Below are 17,212 nucleotides of genomic sequence, written 5' to 3'. Positions count from 1 at the left end.
ACTATTGTATTAAATGACTGTCCATGAAGGAATAGAAGGCATTATTCCTACAGGAAGTCACACTGAGTAAGGTCTCTTTTTAAGTATTTAAGTGTTGATTATAAAGACTAGTGACAAAGGAAAAAGAAAAAATAACTACTCAAGTACTACTACTACACATCTTTCCCCAGAAGATATCTGTAATTCTTGGGCAAATGTAACCAGAGTAATCTGCATTATTTCTAAACCCAGAGGTTATTTTCACCTCCTGCACAAGTTAGCTACAAGTAGGGAGTATTTTTAGTTTTTGAAATGAACTAACATTTCCACATCTTGAATTTTGATAAAACAGGTATCTAAATGCAGGTGTGATTTAGCTTTCTCATAACTGACCTTAGTAAACATCACATAACAGAGGTGTAAATGTGGCATTAGGGATATGAGTGGTGAACTTTGTAGTGCTGGTTGGACATGATGATCTTAAAAGCCTTTTCTAATCTAAAGGATTTTGTGGTTCTATGTTATTTCCTTGTTTTCTTTTGTGTTTAACTCTTGGTGAACAGATCCTTGATACCTTTGTTCCAACAGAGCTTGTCTGGTTGATGTCATTACAAAAGTCTATACTCCAGAAGGAAACCAAGCCCTTTGGCAACCATGAAGTTTTCACACAAAAGTTCAGGTCAGTTCTTTAATTGGTAAGATACCTTACACACCCTCTGGAGATTAAAAAATCAGCTTCACAGGTATAACATACTCAACTTCAACTTGGTGTTTTTAGTATCAGTAAGAAATGGTTCTTAATAACATGATAATGTTTACTTAATGATTCACTTTGCTTTAATTACACTGTAACAAGCTGTCGTGGTTCCATCATGTGTTACTGCCTAACATCATCTTAAAACAGATTATTATTTCTGCAAAAGACAATTAACTGCAGAAATTCATTTCTTGACCATCTCCACAGCGCTCTTGCTCTGACTAGCAAGTCTCAGGCTACGAAAAAGAAGCAGATTTCTGATGCTGAAAGACACCACTGTCGTGCCTCTTTACTTCTTCTAGTTGAATCACTGGGAATTGGACTTGTTTTTCAAACCATTTGGCTACAGTGAGAAGCTGCTTCTCCTGGAATGAACGTCCAATGAACTGAAGCCCAACTGGCAAGCCTCTCTCTGAAAGAGCTGTAGGAACGTTTATGGCTGGCAGTCCTGAAAGGAAAAAATACACATGCAAATACTTACTATTAAACCTTAGAGTAATTTCTGTATCAATTCGAAAAGAATCAGAAAAAAAACCCTATGTAGAAAAAAAAGACTAGCTAAAATAATTTGATTCAATGAACTGAATGCTAGATGATCACAAGAAATTTAAATTAGAGAGATTTAAGAAGTCAGCATCCTCTGAAAAAGATAATCAGCTCTCCTTAGAGAGAGATTTCTGTCTCTGGAACAGATTCATCTTACCTGCAGCTCACACTCAGCTGCAAGGTGCCCTATTTTAAAACCTACTCTTACATTTTCAAGCATTTAATAAACTATCCTTAGACCCAGTTACCCCTGTAAGACTTATGACATGGGAGTGAAATATTGTGATTCTAGAGAGAAGGTGAAATACCTGAAGGGACTGGACATTTAAAATGACTAGGCAGGGGAAAACATAGCTGAGTTCCTGTCCCTACTCACCAGCCATGTTTGCAGCCTGTGTCAGGATGTCATCTTGAGCACTGCGGGTCCTGTTGTCTTCTTGGATGAATTCTGTGTATGGTGCTGCATCACTCAGAGTGGTGGGAGTGAGCAAAACATCAACACCACTCCTGAAAACCTTCACAAAGTCATTGGCAATGAGACGTCTCACTTTCTGTGCCTTGACAAAGTACTTCTCATAGTTTCTAGAAAGGAATAGGGACACAAAGGCCTGACACTTTAATTCCCAAAAAAAAGAACTTTATTTTTTGGTTACTGTGGAAAAGACAAGCCCAGTAACCCTTTTGGATAAACTTTTGACTAGCACTGGAAGTTTAGTCACCACATATATGTTTATGCTCTCATAGCAGAGGAGCTGTCAGAGAAGGAAGAGATGAGGGTATACAGCTGAAGAAAAGCGAAGGGAAAACAAAACCCTACTTCAGGGTTTTTTTTGATTAACAGGGTTTTTTTTTGATTAACTAAAAATCAAAACGATGCTTTTATGACTATTTGGAAACTAAAGTGTGTATTGAATTTCACAGAACCATGGAAAATGCTGAGTTGGAAGGGGACCCATCAAATAGAGTCCAACTCCTGGCCCTGTACAGGACACCCCAAGGACCACACAATGTGCCTAAGAGCACAACTCAGAATGGCTTGGTGCTATGACCACTGCCGTGGGGAGTCTGTTCCAGTGCTCAACCACCCTCTGGGTGAAAAGATGGTATTTAACCTAATTTCCCTGTAGGGCAGCACAGCAAAGTCTAGAAAATACAGAACTACACAGGTCTGAAAAACAGAAATTAACCATTTAGGATTCAATCCAGCAAAATACTTGAAGTGTATGAAAAAGTCCCATCATCTGTGCAGAACTCCAAATGGATTTAAAACTACGTATGTGGTTGTAGTATACTTTTCTGTAGAATGCCACAAAGACCTTATCTTTACCCTTTATTTTCCCCCTCATGTAAACATGTGGTCTGTGGATTTCTGTCTTTACGCAGCTCTGAAGCAAAAGCACATTAGTCAACTTTATGTCTGTCATTCCTTTTAACTTCATATGCAGAACCAGTAAATATGGAACCTTAAATTCAGAGAAGTTCAGTTTCAAAAGTAACTGTCATCTAAACCCTCAGCTATTTGGGAAAGAAGAAAAAAGTGAAGTGAAAGAAAAATGGAGTGGTGTATGACCAACTGCTACATGCCAGAGTGTTTACAGATAAAACAACTGCAACTTCCTAAACCCACTGTGTTAGAGTAGTCTAAAGATCTAAGATTCCAAAAAACAGCAATGAAAATGGTTATAACCAATTAACAGCAGATTAAAGTTAGTAAATTATATAATGGGAATCAGACCTTTTCCTACAATCACTTCGGAAATCAACCTAGCTGTTAACTTCAGAAAGTCCCTAAGAGCCACATCTACATATCTTTTAAATATCTTCAGGGATGAGGAGTTCACCACTTCCTTTGACAGCCTGTTCCAATGCTTGACAACCCTTACAGTGAAGACATTTTCTAACACCCAATGTAAACCTCACAGGGTGCAATATAAGGCTGTTTCCTCTTCTCCTATCACTTGTTACCTGGAAGAAGACAGTAACTGCCACCTGGCCACAACCTCTTTTCAGGTAGTTGCAGTGAGAGTGATAAGGTCTCTCCTTTTTCCCAGGCTAAACATCCCCAATCTCCTTCAGCCACTCCTCATAAGACTTGTGCTCCAGACCCTTCACCACCTCTGTTGTCCTTCTGTGGCCACACTCTAGCACCTCAATGTCTTTCTTGTAGTAAGGGGCCCAAAACTGAACACAGGATTTGAGGTGTGGCCTCACCAGTGCAGGTACAGGGGAAAATGCCTGCCCTGGTCCTGCTGGCCACACCATCCTTGATGATCCAGGCTAGGGTACCACTGGCCTTCTTGGCCACCTGAGCACAGCTGGCTCATGTTCTGTTGACCAGCACCCCCACGTCCTTTTTCCCTGGGCAGCTTTCCAGCCACTCTGCCCCAGCCTGTGGTGCTGTCTGGGGTTGTTGTGACCCAAGGGCAGGACCCAGCATTGTAGAACCTCATACAGTTGGCCTCAGCCCACTGATCCAGCCTGTCCAGATCCCTCTGCAGAGCCCTCCAGCCCTCCTGCAGATTAACACTACCGCTCAAATTGGAGCTGTCTGCAAACTTGCTGAGGGAGGACTTTAATCCCCTTGTTGGTCCATGTTGTCTCTAAAGATGTTAAACAGAACTTCCTGAATAATCACCTAGTCATTCTGAAACTCTGAAAAGCAAAGTAAAAATAAGCTGTAAAAGGCAACATTTGCAGGAGACACAGATGGGTTTTCTCTACTACTTACTTTAAGAATGCTTTCTGAACCTTGCACTCTGTTCTTCAAGAGTAATTTACTGTGGAACAGGAACACAATGCTCCTGTTCCATCCCAGTGGAAGCTAATTGTGTATTCCTTCACAGAAGAGTTAACTGCGTGAATTTTGAAGCAGCCTTAGGAAAGCTGATCTGGACAGTTGTAAGCAGAGGGAGCACACTTGGCAGGAGTATCGGCATTCCATAAAAACTGGTTGTTACAGACTGACTGACAACATTCCTGTCTCTGAGAGCAATTAGAAGTCACATCTGATGAATACTCTTGCTGACAGAGCTCTTTCTGAGCAAGTGCACTACAAAGACTGATTACATGCCTAATATTTTTGTTAGTATCGGAACAAATTCAGACAGAGAAAAACAGCACTTCTACTAGCATAAATTAGGACTGCTGGATAAGGACTGAAAACTAAAAACATAAAATTGATCCATGCACCAGCTTCTCTATGTGAGCTGGATAAATTCCTGGCTTCTGTAAGGACTTCAGTTCAGTACTTCTGCCAATGCTTCTCTTTCCCTGGACATTGAGGCAGAAAGCTGCAGTTAATTTAATTGGCGTGTCTCTGGCTTTCTCTAGAAGACCTCACTAAAATGTACCAGCATTTTTTCTATGCAGTTTTAATGAGATTAACAGCTATAGAACTTCTAACACTAGGACAGTAATGACTTCAGTATGATTTCAATGTCATACCATAGGGTAGATTTCTGCCTAATTTTACTAATGGATGCCAATAATGCTCTGGTAGGGGAAAAAATATCACTAAGTTGTTTTACTTATTTAATTTAGGAGGCTCACTGATAAGAACTCAGGGAACATTTTCGTTCATTATTAACAGTTCACTAGGTATTACAGAGCTAAAGCAATAATAAAAATACAAACAGCTACTAGCGTAAGTACAATTTATTTTTCATGTCATGATGAAATTACCATTGGCTCAAAAATTCATTAGCCTGGAAAAGCTGAAATTCAAGATGTTCTGCTTACTGTTTCAACAAGAAGTAGTTTCCTGAGAGAATCCTTCCCCTTACGACATCGTTGAAGCCCTCTCGCCGTGTTGCAGCATACATGCTTTCCGTGGAATCCTTCACGTCAGAACGATGGCCTAGGAGGAAAAGGCATTCTGGGTATTAATGCTCATTGTAATCCTTAAGATCTAATAACGTCATAGTAGTACAACAGGTCACTGTTTGCTGCAGTGGGACACACTACTGTTCTGGAAAAACAACAAAACATATTCCTGTTTTATTACGGAAATACTAAGCCAGATTTTGAGCCCAAACACTCATATGCCTTGTAGTGAAAGATATTATGTATTTTTTTTGCACGTTTTTATCTGCACAAGGTTTTTTACTATATTTCATCTTGGAGAAATAACATCAAGCATCCAACCACGAAAAGAAAAGCTATGAAAACTAACACTTTTACATGGCATCCAGCAACGTTTCTACTGTCTGGGAAGAAAAGTTTTTTCGAAGGCCTTACCATATTCCAGTCCATCAAACCTGGCCATATTTGATGCCACTTCTGCTGTGCACAGCACATGATAGCAGACAATTGAGTAACGAGTGTGTGGTAAGCTCACTTCAACCACTTTAGCACCTGCATTCTTAAACAGGTCAGCAGCCTTTGACCAGAGAGCCAGAATTTCACTGGACAGCCCTGGTGCATCATATTCCTTAGAGGAAAAACAAGAAGAGGAGGTATTTTACACACTAGTTTACTTCTAATAGCAACCAAAACACAAATACTCCTTGCTAAAAATACAGTGAAACCATTATCCCCCCACTGTATGATTTAAAGTACTTATTAAAGCTTTTTGCATTTACTAAATTCTATACAATCAAGGAGTATTGAATTAACAGGATTCAGTCTTCTTTAGGGTATTACGTTAGTCTCAGTAGGATCAACATATGTATCACAGCTCATGGAATTTCAGCAGTTTGTTCTGAGGGTGTAATTTGCCAGCTATCCCCTTATTTATTTACCAAGACTGAACTGCACTGCTCTGCAGTCACAGGTAGAAATTCTTCAGGTCTAAATCCTAAAACTAAGGTTGTTGAAAGCAGGAAAGATAAAAAGAAATGGTCACAGCACTATCAGTGGCAACTGGCACACCTTGGTGAAACAAAACCACCCACCAGAGAAGAACTACAATCAAGGGGCTGGAAGCAGACTTAGATTACCTACATTCCTATTTTGCAGCCAAATTATTGATATTCTATTAAAATTCCCTATTTTTGAAGATACTTGCTTTAGTTCTAACCCGTAATATCATAAGGGTCATAATACTGACTGATTTCTGAGTAGCTATGACCATGTTTAATGTATACATGTATCTACTTAAAATAACCTGTAGCAGTAGAAAAAAATGTCCAAAGGATAGGAAAAATTAAACAATATTACCATTTTAGACTTATCAAGATTGAAACAGTATGCAGCTGATTAATTTTCTAGGCATGTAATTTTTCCATTTCACAGATTGTGAGTAATTGATCAGTGGACATCTCTGCTTACCAAATTAAAACTTTTGGTATGCCTGTTCTAGCTTAGGCTCCAACACTGAGAATCCAATTAATAAATGTTACTTACATTGTGTCGCTTTGAAGGCAGAGCTTTTATTAAATTAAAAATAGGCTGAAGTCCCAAACCGTGTTCCTAAATTTCAAGTACTCTTATAGTTACAAACACGATTGAATTGCATACATCAGATGCCAAATTACAGATGTCTTTCAGTTCTTATTAGAACTCTGCAAATCACAGCTCCTTGTGCCATTCAATTGCCTTTAAAATTCTGCTCTATATTAACACAGTGCGATTTAGTCAAGCATCTCAAAGCTCTGCACAAACCAGTACCAAGCTCACTGCGTGGGAAGGCACCAAGAGCAACTTGTTTGAGGTTACAGAGTGGACTAATGAAAAAGCAACAGAGAGAACCAAGAACTGAGGCTCCCCATTTCCCCTGAAGTTCCTGACAAGTGCTTCCCACCACAATGACATGTTTTAGATGTTGCATTAGTGTATGCTTACTCCAAATTGCCTGGACAGGCAACAGAGCACACACATCCTGTTCTTTTCCAGGAGCTGCTTTTACTGTCTTCACTGTTTCAAATCACAAGAGATTGGGAGGTGGTGGGCAAGACACAAGTATTTTTTTTTTGTTATGTGTCTTTTATTTGTTATTCCTGTCCATAACCGTTAACAGGATTTAAATGTTACCTTTGGAATTCCTATTGAAAGCTTGCTGACATCAGTCAAATTAGGTAGTTCAAATGGCATAAAGTCATCCTGAATTGTGGTAGAGTCCTTAGGATCATGTCCAGCAAGTGAACCTGAAACATGACAACACGTGAAGACCAGGAAAATGTACATTAGTTAGTCAGAATTCAGTTTGCTTTGAGGAAATGTTCTGAACAAAGATGTATGACATAGTAATACCTAACAAAACTGCTGCATCATCCACGCATCTGGTGAGGATTCCTGGCACATCCATGGAGTTCACTAGAGGAATGAGACCATGGCGAGAGATCAGTCCATATGTTGGCTTTAAACCTACAACACCACAGTGAGCAGCAGGGTTTCGGGTAGATCCTCCTGTGTCTGACCCTAAGGCTCTATGGTTTCAAAAGGATCATCATTAGTAAGATAATTCAGAACATCTCCAAATCTTAAGAATGTGTGGCTTTCAGACGCATGGATTTAAAACTCTGTGAATTCTTCTGGATCAGAAGTCATAATCGCACAGCCTAAATTCCAGTCTGCTCTCTATGTCTATTTTTCATTTGCTCTCTGATTTTTCTTAGGATCTCTAATTTGCAATTAGGAGAGTCCAGCTTTCTTCACAAAGCAGACTGATAGAATTCAGAGGCAGACAGATAGAATTCAGATCATCTGAAAATGCCCCCGAATATCTTCTTCTGCCTTCTCTGTTCCAATACTGTGATCTGTTTCAATACTGTGGACTCCAACTGATACATCTCATGCAATTCAAGGAACAATTTTCAACACTGATATCTTATTTGTTGGATAGCCAATGTACCATGAATCAGCATTTTCCAGGATAAAAATGAAGAGCGACAGTTCTTGCCCCTAATAAGAGGGGGCATACTTTGGAAAGGTCTTTTTCCTGTTTCCCAAATCCACAAACATTGATCAGAACTCTCAGTTAACAGTAGTTTAGGTACAATTAAATCACAGTATATTATTATTATTATTGTTGTTATGTTGAATTTCTTTTTTCTTATTCACATGTGAAACCTTGTTCTTTCTAACTTGAAATTTTTATTTCAAAAATTGTATTGAAATGAAACATGCTATTCTCTTGTTTTTAATAAATTTAACTCAAGCAGCATTAAAAAGAAAAAGCAGTTTTCATTCAAATCTTTGCCAAAACCAATTAAAACCTCAGAAACAGGTATCATTTATATTGAAGTGAGTATATAACTTTTCCCATAGCCATTTGTTTCTGAAATGGCTGAACCAATTCAACTGACTTTCCTGAAGGGGAATTTTTTTCAAAGCCTTTGTGTTGATGTAAAATCACCATCAATTTTATAGCATTTTTGGACATCCAAATCTCAAATTGAAAATGCAAAGACTGGCAGCATTCCTGGTGCTTGAAAGACACTAATAGGATGGATATACAATAAGTGATATGCCATAAAATAGCTAGACAAAAAAATCTCCCTGATCTGACAAAGTGCTGAGTAGAGCAAAATGGGAGTCCAGCAAGACAAGAAAAGGTGCCAGACCTTCTCAGGATCAGCCCTTTCTGGCTCAGGATGAGGACCAGCAGTCCTTGGGAATGGCTGCACAGAGTTCAGTTTCAACAGTATTAAAATGCTGAATAGGTTACATCCCAGTAAAGGGTAAGGAGATGAAGAGATATAGAATTTAAAAAAGTAATTAAAAAAAGTTGTAATCAACATTAGCAAGAATATTTTAACAACAAAATAGATGCTTGTAATGTAGTCTATGGGTAAACAAGGCTAAAGTAATTAAAGAGCATTTTTAAACACCTTCCAATTAAGAGCACAACTGAAATAATCTTCTATAAAACATGCTCCAACATGTAGCTCTAAAAATTGCATAAAATGCAAAGTGTGAAGGTTAGTGATCAGTTTTAACATTCAGATGGGGAAGACAGCATAGACAACTGATTTGCTAAATAGTGTGCTGCTATTCCATACTGTTAATAATTACTACTGAAAAAAAATCCATCTCGTTTAAATTCCTTTAGGAAAAAAACTCCAAAACAGCCATAAACACACACTTGCCTTAAAAAAGCCCCAACACTAAAACTGTCTTCTAACTTAAAAAGAGGGAAGTCTTTAAGTATCTGTGTAGTAAGTACTCTGTACTCTTTTGTTAAAAAAGGGATTTAAAAGCTTTTAGGTCCCAAATCTCATGTACTATTACATAACTATGCTATAAAAACAAAAGAGTGGAGGAAAGAGTTTTATACTGTTACAAATTAAGGGATACATTTTCAGTGTGTATTTGTGTAATGCAATTAGTGAGGAAGAGGATGTATCACAAACCCTGTAAAGCTTTTTAAGAGATTATGTGGGAATAAGAGTAAAACTGTCCCTGCTTTGCTGCCATCATAATTTCATTTCACACAGTGCCAAGTGGTCATACCACTGAAATAAGTAAAATCTAAATTTGCCTGCGTGGATTACTTCTGGCTTCATGATATGCTGTGAATAACCTGGGGATGCTGAAATAAATTTTTACATGCCAGTGCCAATAACCCTCCTATTTCATACAAGCTTATGAGAAAATGATAAAATTAAAACATTCCAGCCGATTTTGAGACATTTAGGGAAAGTAAAAGCCTCTTACGCAAAACACGTGAAGGACGACACAGCAGCTGCACTGCCTCCTGAGCTCCCTCCTGTTATTACCCAGTCTGACTCTTCGTCCTCAGAAAGGGATTTTGGGACAGACTTTTCCTTGTACTGTTTTGAGTAACTCCAGGGATTTCTGACTGGTCCAAACACTCCATCTGTACTCCCAGATCTAATATAGTAAGGACAAATACAGAAAGAAGTGACAAGTGACACACTATATTCACCAATGTAATTTTCAAAATCCAATTCCTCATCATCCTTGCAAATTCAATTTCAACTCAAGAAGACTGATGTATGTAAATCCTTATATAGTCAACTTCTACAACATTGCATACAAGTGTAAAGTTTATAGCTGTTCATCAGTTTCTGACACAGAACCTGAACTAGTACCTTCTTTCTAACCTCTGCTAATGCCACTGAAACAAACAAAGCCACAAAGACACAAAACAGATTTAAGCTATGTAGAAGTACAGGAGCACACCTCTTTCAAAACTAAGGTATTCTGTTTTTCCAGCCCCACACTGATGCAAGATCACACTTGTGAGGAAAAACATGCAGCTAGAGGTGGAGAAAAATCTCCACAATGCCAGGAACATGCATTTCTCTGAAATGCCACACTATTATTCACCCTGTAGCCCTCTGCAGAGGCCACAGCTCACTGGTTCAGAATGCCAAACTGGCTTCTCAGAAACTGGTTTCAGTCAGCTTGTGCCACCTAAGTGTGAGCTGCCACCCACAAGCAGGGGCAGGGCATACTTTCCTCTTCCTCAGGCCCTCTACCCCATGCTGCCCTTGACTGCAAGGTGTCAGTGTTACCAGCTAAATCATCAGACAGAACAGGCAGCTGACAGCAGATGAAAACCAACCTTATTGAGACATCATTGCTTTAGAGTTGGACCTGCACCTTGATCAAGAGATCATGCAAACACAGATCATGCACACACCAGAATGAGATTCACATATTTGGATAAGCTTCTTAGGAGAATCCTGTGCTTAATGAACTTAGACCAGCTCTAATACTGCATTATCAGGTTTTTCCCAAGCTTTTTGCCTGTTCTTCCTCTGAGGAATAGCGTTTTTACACAAAAATTACTTTATTCAAAGCAATATTGTTGAAGCATTTCCACCCCATCCGTGTGAATTTCCAGTCAAACCTTGGACTTTGGTTTAAGTACAATAAAACCAAAACACAGCATTTACTGTTTTTCACAGGTAACTAAAGCCCCAGAGATTCCCTTCCAAACCTAGCAGTAATTCCCATCCCTAACAGCCCAATGCTGTCCTCTGCTACACCTTGCCTGCCTTCTCTGATTTGTGGAAAAATCAATTTGTAGGAGCATTTTTCAATGCTCACCAGCATTAGCTTAGACAACTTAAAGGCCTTGGTCTTGATTAGCCTATCTGCAGCAAGTCAGGGAGCACCCATATAAATTACCCCAGTGGCTGACTGGCAGAGGCAGTGACTGCCACTGGGGGCAAGGTAACAATTACCTAAGGGCAAAAAGCCACCAGCAAGGAGAGAGGAAAAGGCAGCAATTAACTGTGTTGTAACCAATTCTATTAACACACTACTGAATCTTCAAGAAGGCCACTTGTCCTTGGCCTTTTGCAAGAGCTGAACCACTTCCTGCCTCTCAAGCACAGCTACATTTGAACACGATGTTCACAAAACTCAGCGTCTGTATCATTTACACAACACTATAAACACTCAGAGAGAAGTTCATGCAGCACTGTGCACCCTTCCAGTAAGCATTCAGTATTGTCTCACCTCACAGAAACAGGAGTTAAGGATTAGAGGTAGATTGGAACAGATGGTGTGCATGTTATTTTGTGTAAAATCAACACATTAAAAATAATAAACATCACTCACCCCATTGCAAATTCGTCGAGGTTTGTTTTACCTAAAAGCACAGCTCCGTGATCCAGTAATTTCTGAACGACTGTAGCATTGTAAGGAGAAATATAACCTGAAAACAATCAGAACGATTAAGAGCAACTGGCGAGATGCATATAATTTTTACAAGTAGCTACCCTGAACATTTTGAAGTTGTCATTACCACTCAGATCTTACATAACCTAGGATGAGAACTATGACAGTGACACGAGACCTCAGGTAGTGACCAATTTACTTTGTGAATGATGACAGGGGCTTCTCCACTCCCACTTTCATCAGGAACAAGGACATCACTCCTAACACCCATTGCAATCAATCACAACAGGTCTGAGAATGTGCTTTAAGGAAAAGCATCTCAGGTAATACAACAATCTTTACAACAGTGATGCAATATTTTGTTTCTTCCCGTATTAAAAAAACCCCATCAAATTAGAGGTCTGCTAATTTATTTCTGCTATCTTCCACAAGGATAAATATAAAGTTTTACTTTGTGCAGAATAAAACAGATATAAGAAATGTCTCCTACTTTTGCTTTTACTATAAAAACATTGTAATGCCTTGAAAACATTCTTGACTTGTTAATAGAAACAGTGAGTTTAGGAAATTAAAAAAAATGCCTTCAAAGCAATACAGAACGTGATTGTATGTTGCGACTGTTGACATCTACTTCTCCTACAGCCATGTGAAAAAAACTATTTAAGGCAATAATTATAAACAGAGCAACAACAACAAAACAGGACTCTCTTTGGATTTCATTAGGCAGAACAGTACTGACTGCACTCCTCTAGATCTAAAAGCAATGTGAAGGAAAATGCAAATTTTAGAACCATTTTATTGTAGTATATGCATTTTTATACTAACTGTTGTTAAATGCATACAAATATAAATAGATAATGTGCTTAGAAAAAGATCCATCTGTAATACTAGACAAACTCGGCTAGTGAAATAGGATAAATGTATTTCCTCAAATGACTCCAGCTCATTTTTGGAAAATACTTGGATTTCTGGGAGACTCCAGTCCAAAAACCCTCTAAAGAACAAAAGATCTGATTTTACTTTAAAAGCTTTACTGTACCTTTTAGCATATTTGATGCACATGTTGTCTCAATGCCAGCTGTATTAAAATTGTCTTTTACAGCAATAGGAATTCCATCTAGAATGCCCAGTGGCTGACCTGCATTAGGAATGATTGTAAAACAGCAGAGATTAAAGCAAAGCGTGCTATATATAACGTTCTATTCAATTACTGTTTGTTTTACATGTCCCTTTGGGTGGTTCTTGGAAGTAAGATTGCTTTCCACTTGGCATTTGATGGTTGTCTGTTCCATTTTCAAGAACCAACTTCCATTCCAACTCAAGCATTGAGCACTCTGCCCTAACCAGACCTGGCCTCACAGAGCAGAGCTCTGTGAACATGTCTAAGCTCTTCAGACAGGCAGCTGCTTCCATCCAGGCTGGCTATCCCAAAGGAGCACACACCTCCTCCAATGTGACCCCACAGTGCTTATTTCAGCCATAGGTGCTGCTAAATCCGCTCCATCACTAGGCTGGGAGCCATAAACTCTGCCTACCTGACATACACAGTAGATATCACCTGAAAAATCACTGAAGCAGAGAAAATCCTTCCTAAGTAATTGATTATCCACCATCAAAAAACCCCCAAGCCAACAAATAACACCAAAAAAACCTCCCAAATGAAACAAAAAAACCCAAACCAACCAACCAACCAAACCCCCACAAAACAAACAAACAAAAAACAACCCCCAAACTAGAAGGCCTACATCTGCATCAGGAAGGAAAACAACCTGGCTGCCAATTTTATTAAGCTGCCAGAGGACAACAAGTGTCACCCAGGAAGGATAACATGTACTGTATCAGGTAAAAATGTAACTTTCCTGCCCTTCTTAAAGCACAAAGCAAAATGAGGATGGCCATCTTCTAAATGCTGCAGGTAACAGGACGGAAAGCTGTTCTGTTCTCCAATTAATAACTACAGTTAGTGATGCGGCTTTATTTTAATTTGCTTTTTTAATTAAATACTCGACAGGTTGTGCCAGCTGTTTGCCTGTCCCAGTCTGGAGCCTGTGAATGACCACTGCATTTGCCTATCCGTGGTACCTGCTGGCGACACATTCCAAATTAACTGCTGAGGGAAAGAAGCAGACACACCAAGTAGCAGTGCCGTCCAAGAGGCAGAGAACCTATTTAACCTGCAGTGCCTCGTTTGGTCCAGGTTTTCCCTCTGCTTTTTGGACTAAATATTCTCCTGAGTGCCAAGTGCACATTCACGAGCACTCACGGAAATCTCTATCGTGAGCCTCATCCCTCAACAGTGAAACGAGCCAAAACACACCCTTCAAAAAGTAAAGGTGCTTCGTCTAACACAGACAGCTCCTCCACAGCAGCTTTTAAAGGACTGGCATTACTTACAAACCAACATACCTCTTTTATACCTTTCCTCTGATTCTTCAGCCTGCTTCAAAGCGGTCTCTTCCGCTACGGTAATGTATGCATTCAGAAACTTGGTGCTTTTGATGAGGGCCAGGCATCGCTGGCAGAGCTCCGTGGGAGTGACTCGTCCTTCCTTCAACGCCGCCGACACCTGAGAGCGAAGCCCGTCTGTCAGGGCAGCCAGGTGACACAGGCCGCGCCGGAGCGTGTATGGGAAGAAAGCGCCATTCCGGCTGAGGGAAGGAGCCCACGGGAAGCGCTCTCCCGGGCCGCCCTGGGGACGGGGGACGCCAGGGCACCCCGGTCACCTTGCGAACCCGCCCCGCTCCTCGGCACCCCCGCCCCGCTCCTCGCCATCCCCAGCAGGCGGACAGACGCACTCACCTGTCGGAGAGAGGCGCGCAGCATGGCTCTCCCTGCCCGTCGCCGCCTCCTCACGCCCGCCGAGGGACACGAACTCCTCTCCCGCCGCAGCGGCTGCGCGCCGCCATCTTGCCCCAACACCGCGCGGCACCATTGGCGGGGCGGCCAAGAAGGCGGCCGCCCATTGGCTGCGGGGCCGCCCGGGCTGAGCGCTGAGGCCGCGGGAGCGTCCCGGCGCCTTCCCGATCTTGATTCCCGATCCCGATCCTGATCCTTATCCCGGTCGCGATCCCGTGGCTCGGCCCAGCCTGGCTCGGCCCGGCCCGGCCCGGCCCGGCTGCCCCGGCCATGCTGTCGTGGGGAGCGACGGGCGGGCGGGCGCTGCGCTGGGCGAGCGGGCGGGCACCGGCCCGGGGGCTCCGCGCCTCTCCGCGGGCGCCGACCGCCATGCCCAGCTGGGTCATAGACCGGTACGGCTGCAACGAGGTGCTGCGCTTCACCAGGGACATGGTGTTCCCCATCATACACTTCCCGAACGAGGTCATCATTAAGGTTCACGCTGTGAGCCTGAACCCCATCGACCTCAGCATGAGAAGTAAGTGCCGAGCCCGGGCAGCCGCGGCCGGACTGCCGGGATGGCAGAGGCTGTGCTGGGGCTGCGGCTCCAGCGGCCCGAGTGCTGCCCGGGCACCGTCCTGCCCCGGCACTGTCCCCGGCTGTAAGCACACGTGTTTCCCCGAGCCCTGTGGAAAGCCGCTGCCTCTTGGAAACTTCTTTCAGGTTCTCAGGGAATCACGCTACAAAAAGGGGTTTTCCAGGTTCTTTGGGGAGAACGATACAAAAAGCCGCTAACGAGCGTGCGTGTGTGTGTTGCGAGGGTGAGCTTTTAATTGAGTGATTGTGGTGCTACTCTCTCGACCGAGAGACGCCCGGCCAAGGAGCAGCATTTTCCCTAAATGGTGCTGGATTTTCCTATCTCCCTGAGGAGGATGGGGCTTGGAGGTCCAAGTTGCTGCCAAGTCGGCATGTGCGACCTAAGGCAAACCACGTTGTTCATTGCCATGCCCCTCCTGAATTGGCATCTGGGGACGTGCTGTCATCCCGCCCAGGAAATCTGTCTCTTTCACTGCCCGGCTCTTCGTATTTGACACATTTAATCAGATTTTCTTTCCCAGTTTCTGGGTTTGAAACACAAGAAGGAAGTTGTAGTATTAGAATACGTTATGCTTCAGATTCAGTAGAACAAGCAAATATATCTGTAGGAAGCCCGCTGACCGAGCTGTAATCTGTGCTTTGGGTCTCTAACAAATGTGTTTTAAAAAAATCTTTGAATATAGTTGGGGGTTTGGTGAATGGGACATTTCGTATCTGAGGATTCATGTTAAGACATTTTCTGGCACAACAGCATCCTTAGACAGAGTTGTTCAAACACTTGAATGGGCATACATGCCCAAATGCAGGCTATTTTTAGGCCAGGCACTGTTATTAGATGGGTAATCTAATGAGACCTTACAGCATTTTTCTGTTGCTTACTGAATAGAAATCCAGGTTACTCATCTTAGGAGATATGCCTTATTATTTTTTACACTTGCTCTTTATTTCTAAAATCCGTAAAAGTATGAAATACTGCAGATTTTTTACATGCTTCAGTTATAACAGAAATGAGCCATGTGATGTATAGACAATGCCTTCTAATTGGAATTGCACAGTTAATAAATGAACACTCAGTGTGGTGTTGTGTTTGATTCCATGTTTTGCAGGGGGTTATGGTGCAACTGCGTTAAATATGAAGCGGGATCCCCTGAAACTCAAAACCGGCGAGACAGAATTCCCTCTAACACTTGGTCGAGATGTGTCTGGCGTTGTTATGGAATGTGGACTGGGTGTGTCTTATTTCAAACCTGGAGATGAGGTGATACCACTAATCTTCTGTTTTATCTTTTGATTTTGCTAAAATGTATAGTTAAAATATACTGTGAGATGTTCATACTGTGAGATGATTCTCCTTTTAATTATTTTTTAATAATATAAAATGAGTGCTGATGCACTCTTAATGAAGACTATCTGGCAGTAAATTCCTAGAATACTTTCTTCCCCTCATTTTTTCTCTGAAAAACATGGTCTATCAGAAACTTGCTTCTGCAAGTTAATTTCCCTTCTGTGTTTTAGTTTTGGTCCTTTTCAGCAGTAGCAAGAATGGAATTTGTTTATAAGTGCGCACCCAAAGTGCCATTTTGTTTCTAATTGAAGGTAGAATTCTAACAAGAAGGGATTTGTTTTTATTTTTCTTGAGTTACTTGGAGTAGGAACTTTGGCTTAACCCAAAGAAGCACTTCATGGGTGCCCACACAAGTACTGATACTGTTTACTTTCACCTACACCACTTGCTTTCGCATTTCACCAGTTTTAGCATAGCAAATTCTGATTCTGCACCATCCTCACTCACCCCTGTAATCTGGGCTTTTCTGGCATGGGAGTAGTTTAGGGGTGGGGGGATGTGAAAAATTATGTCTTGTACACAATGCAATGGTACAATTTATTTACATAGCCCTCCAGTCCTTCATTTAGTCAGTTTTGTTTTGTGGGTTTTGTTTTGTTTTGTTTTGTTTGTGGTGGGTT

General features: G+C 41.4%; 2 protein-coding genes across 4 annotated transcripts in view; one reads left to right on the top strand and one right to left on the bottom strand.

Annotated features, from left to right (window-relative positions):
* Nucleotides 1-17,212, top strand: part of RTN4IP1 (reticulon 4 interacting protein 1) — an 87,426-nt gene that overhangs the window by 48,494 nt on the left and 21,720 nt on the right. The window contains exons 1-2 of one of the 3 annotated variants that reach the window (XR_010743190.1): nt 14,921-15,188; nt 16,354-16,505. Coding sequence is in view for 2 of the 3 variants with exons in the window: in XM_066315206.1 (XP_066171303.1) it covers nt 14,942-15,188; nt 16,354-16,505 (399 nt within the window). In the remaining variant the exon portion in view is untranslated. Of the gene's footprint in view, nt 1-14,920; nt 15,189-16,353; nt 16,506-17,212 lie in introns of those variants that run through there. The other 2 variants (XM_066315206.1, XM_066315207.1) reach the window with 2 other exon arrangements.
* Nucleotides 726-14,687, bottom strand: QRSL1 (glutaminyl-tRNA amidotransferase subunit QRSL1). Its single transcript, XM_066315205.1, has 11 exons — nt 14,615-14,687; nt 14,222-14,381; nt 12,855-12,953; nt 11,756-11,852; nt 9,878-10,054; nt 7,472-7,647; nt 7,253-7,365; nt 5,519-5,711; nt 5,021-5,138; nt 1,659-1,864; nt 726-1,184 (listed from the first exon to the last, which is right to left on the bottom strand). Exons 1-11 carry the CDS (start codon nt 14,636-14,638, stop codon nt 973-975), a joined length of 1,575 nt encoding a protein of 524 aa, XP_066171302.1. The 5' UTR covers nt 14,639-14,687; the 3' UTR covers nt 726-972.

The sequence above is a fragment of the Sylvia atricapilla genome, chromosome 3 (assembly GCF_009819655.1).
Source record: "Sylvia atricapilla isolate bSylAtr1 chromosome 3, bSylAtr1.pri, whole genome shotgun sequence".
Classification (NCBI taxonomy): domain Eukaryota; kingdom Metazoa; phylum Chordata; class Aves; order Passeriformes; family Sylviidae; genus Sylvia; species Sylvia atricapilla.
The sequence above is the reverse complement of the archived record's forward strand: the minus strand, read 5'-3'. Positions and strand labels throughout refer to the sequence as shown.

Bases quoted from the DNA above. Each gene is read 5' to 3' on its own strand.
- QRSL1 (XM_066315205.1), bottom strand. From the start codon at position 14,638: ATGCTGCGCGCCTCTCTCCGACAG. The intron at 12,954-14,221 runs GTATGTTGGTTT...TTCCTAATGCAG, and splicing joins AGAGGAAAGGTATAAAAGAG to GTCAGCCACTGGGCATTCTA. The intron at 1,865-5,020 runs GTAAGCAGAACA...ATTCCTTTCTAG, and splicing joins AACTACTTCTTGTTGAAACA to AAACTATGAGAAGTACTTTG.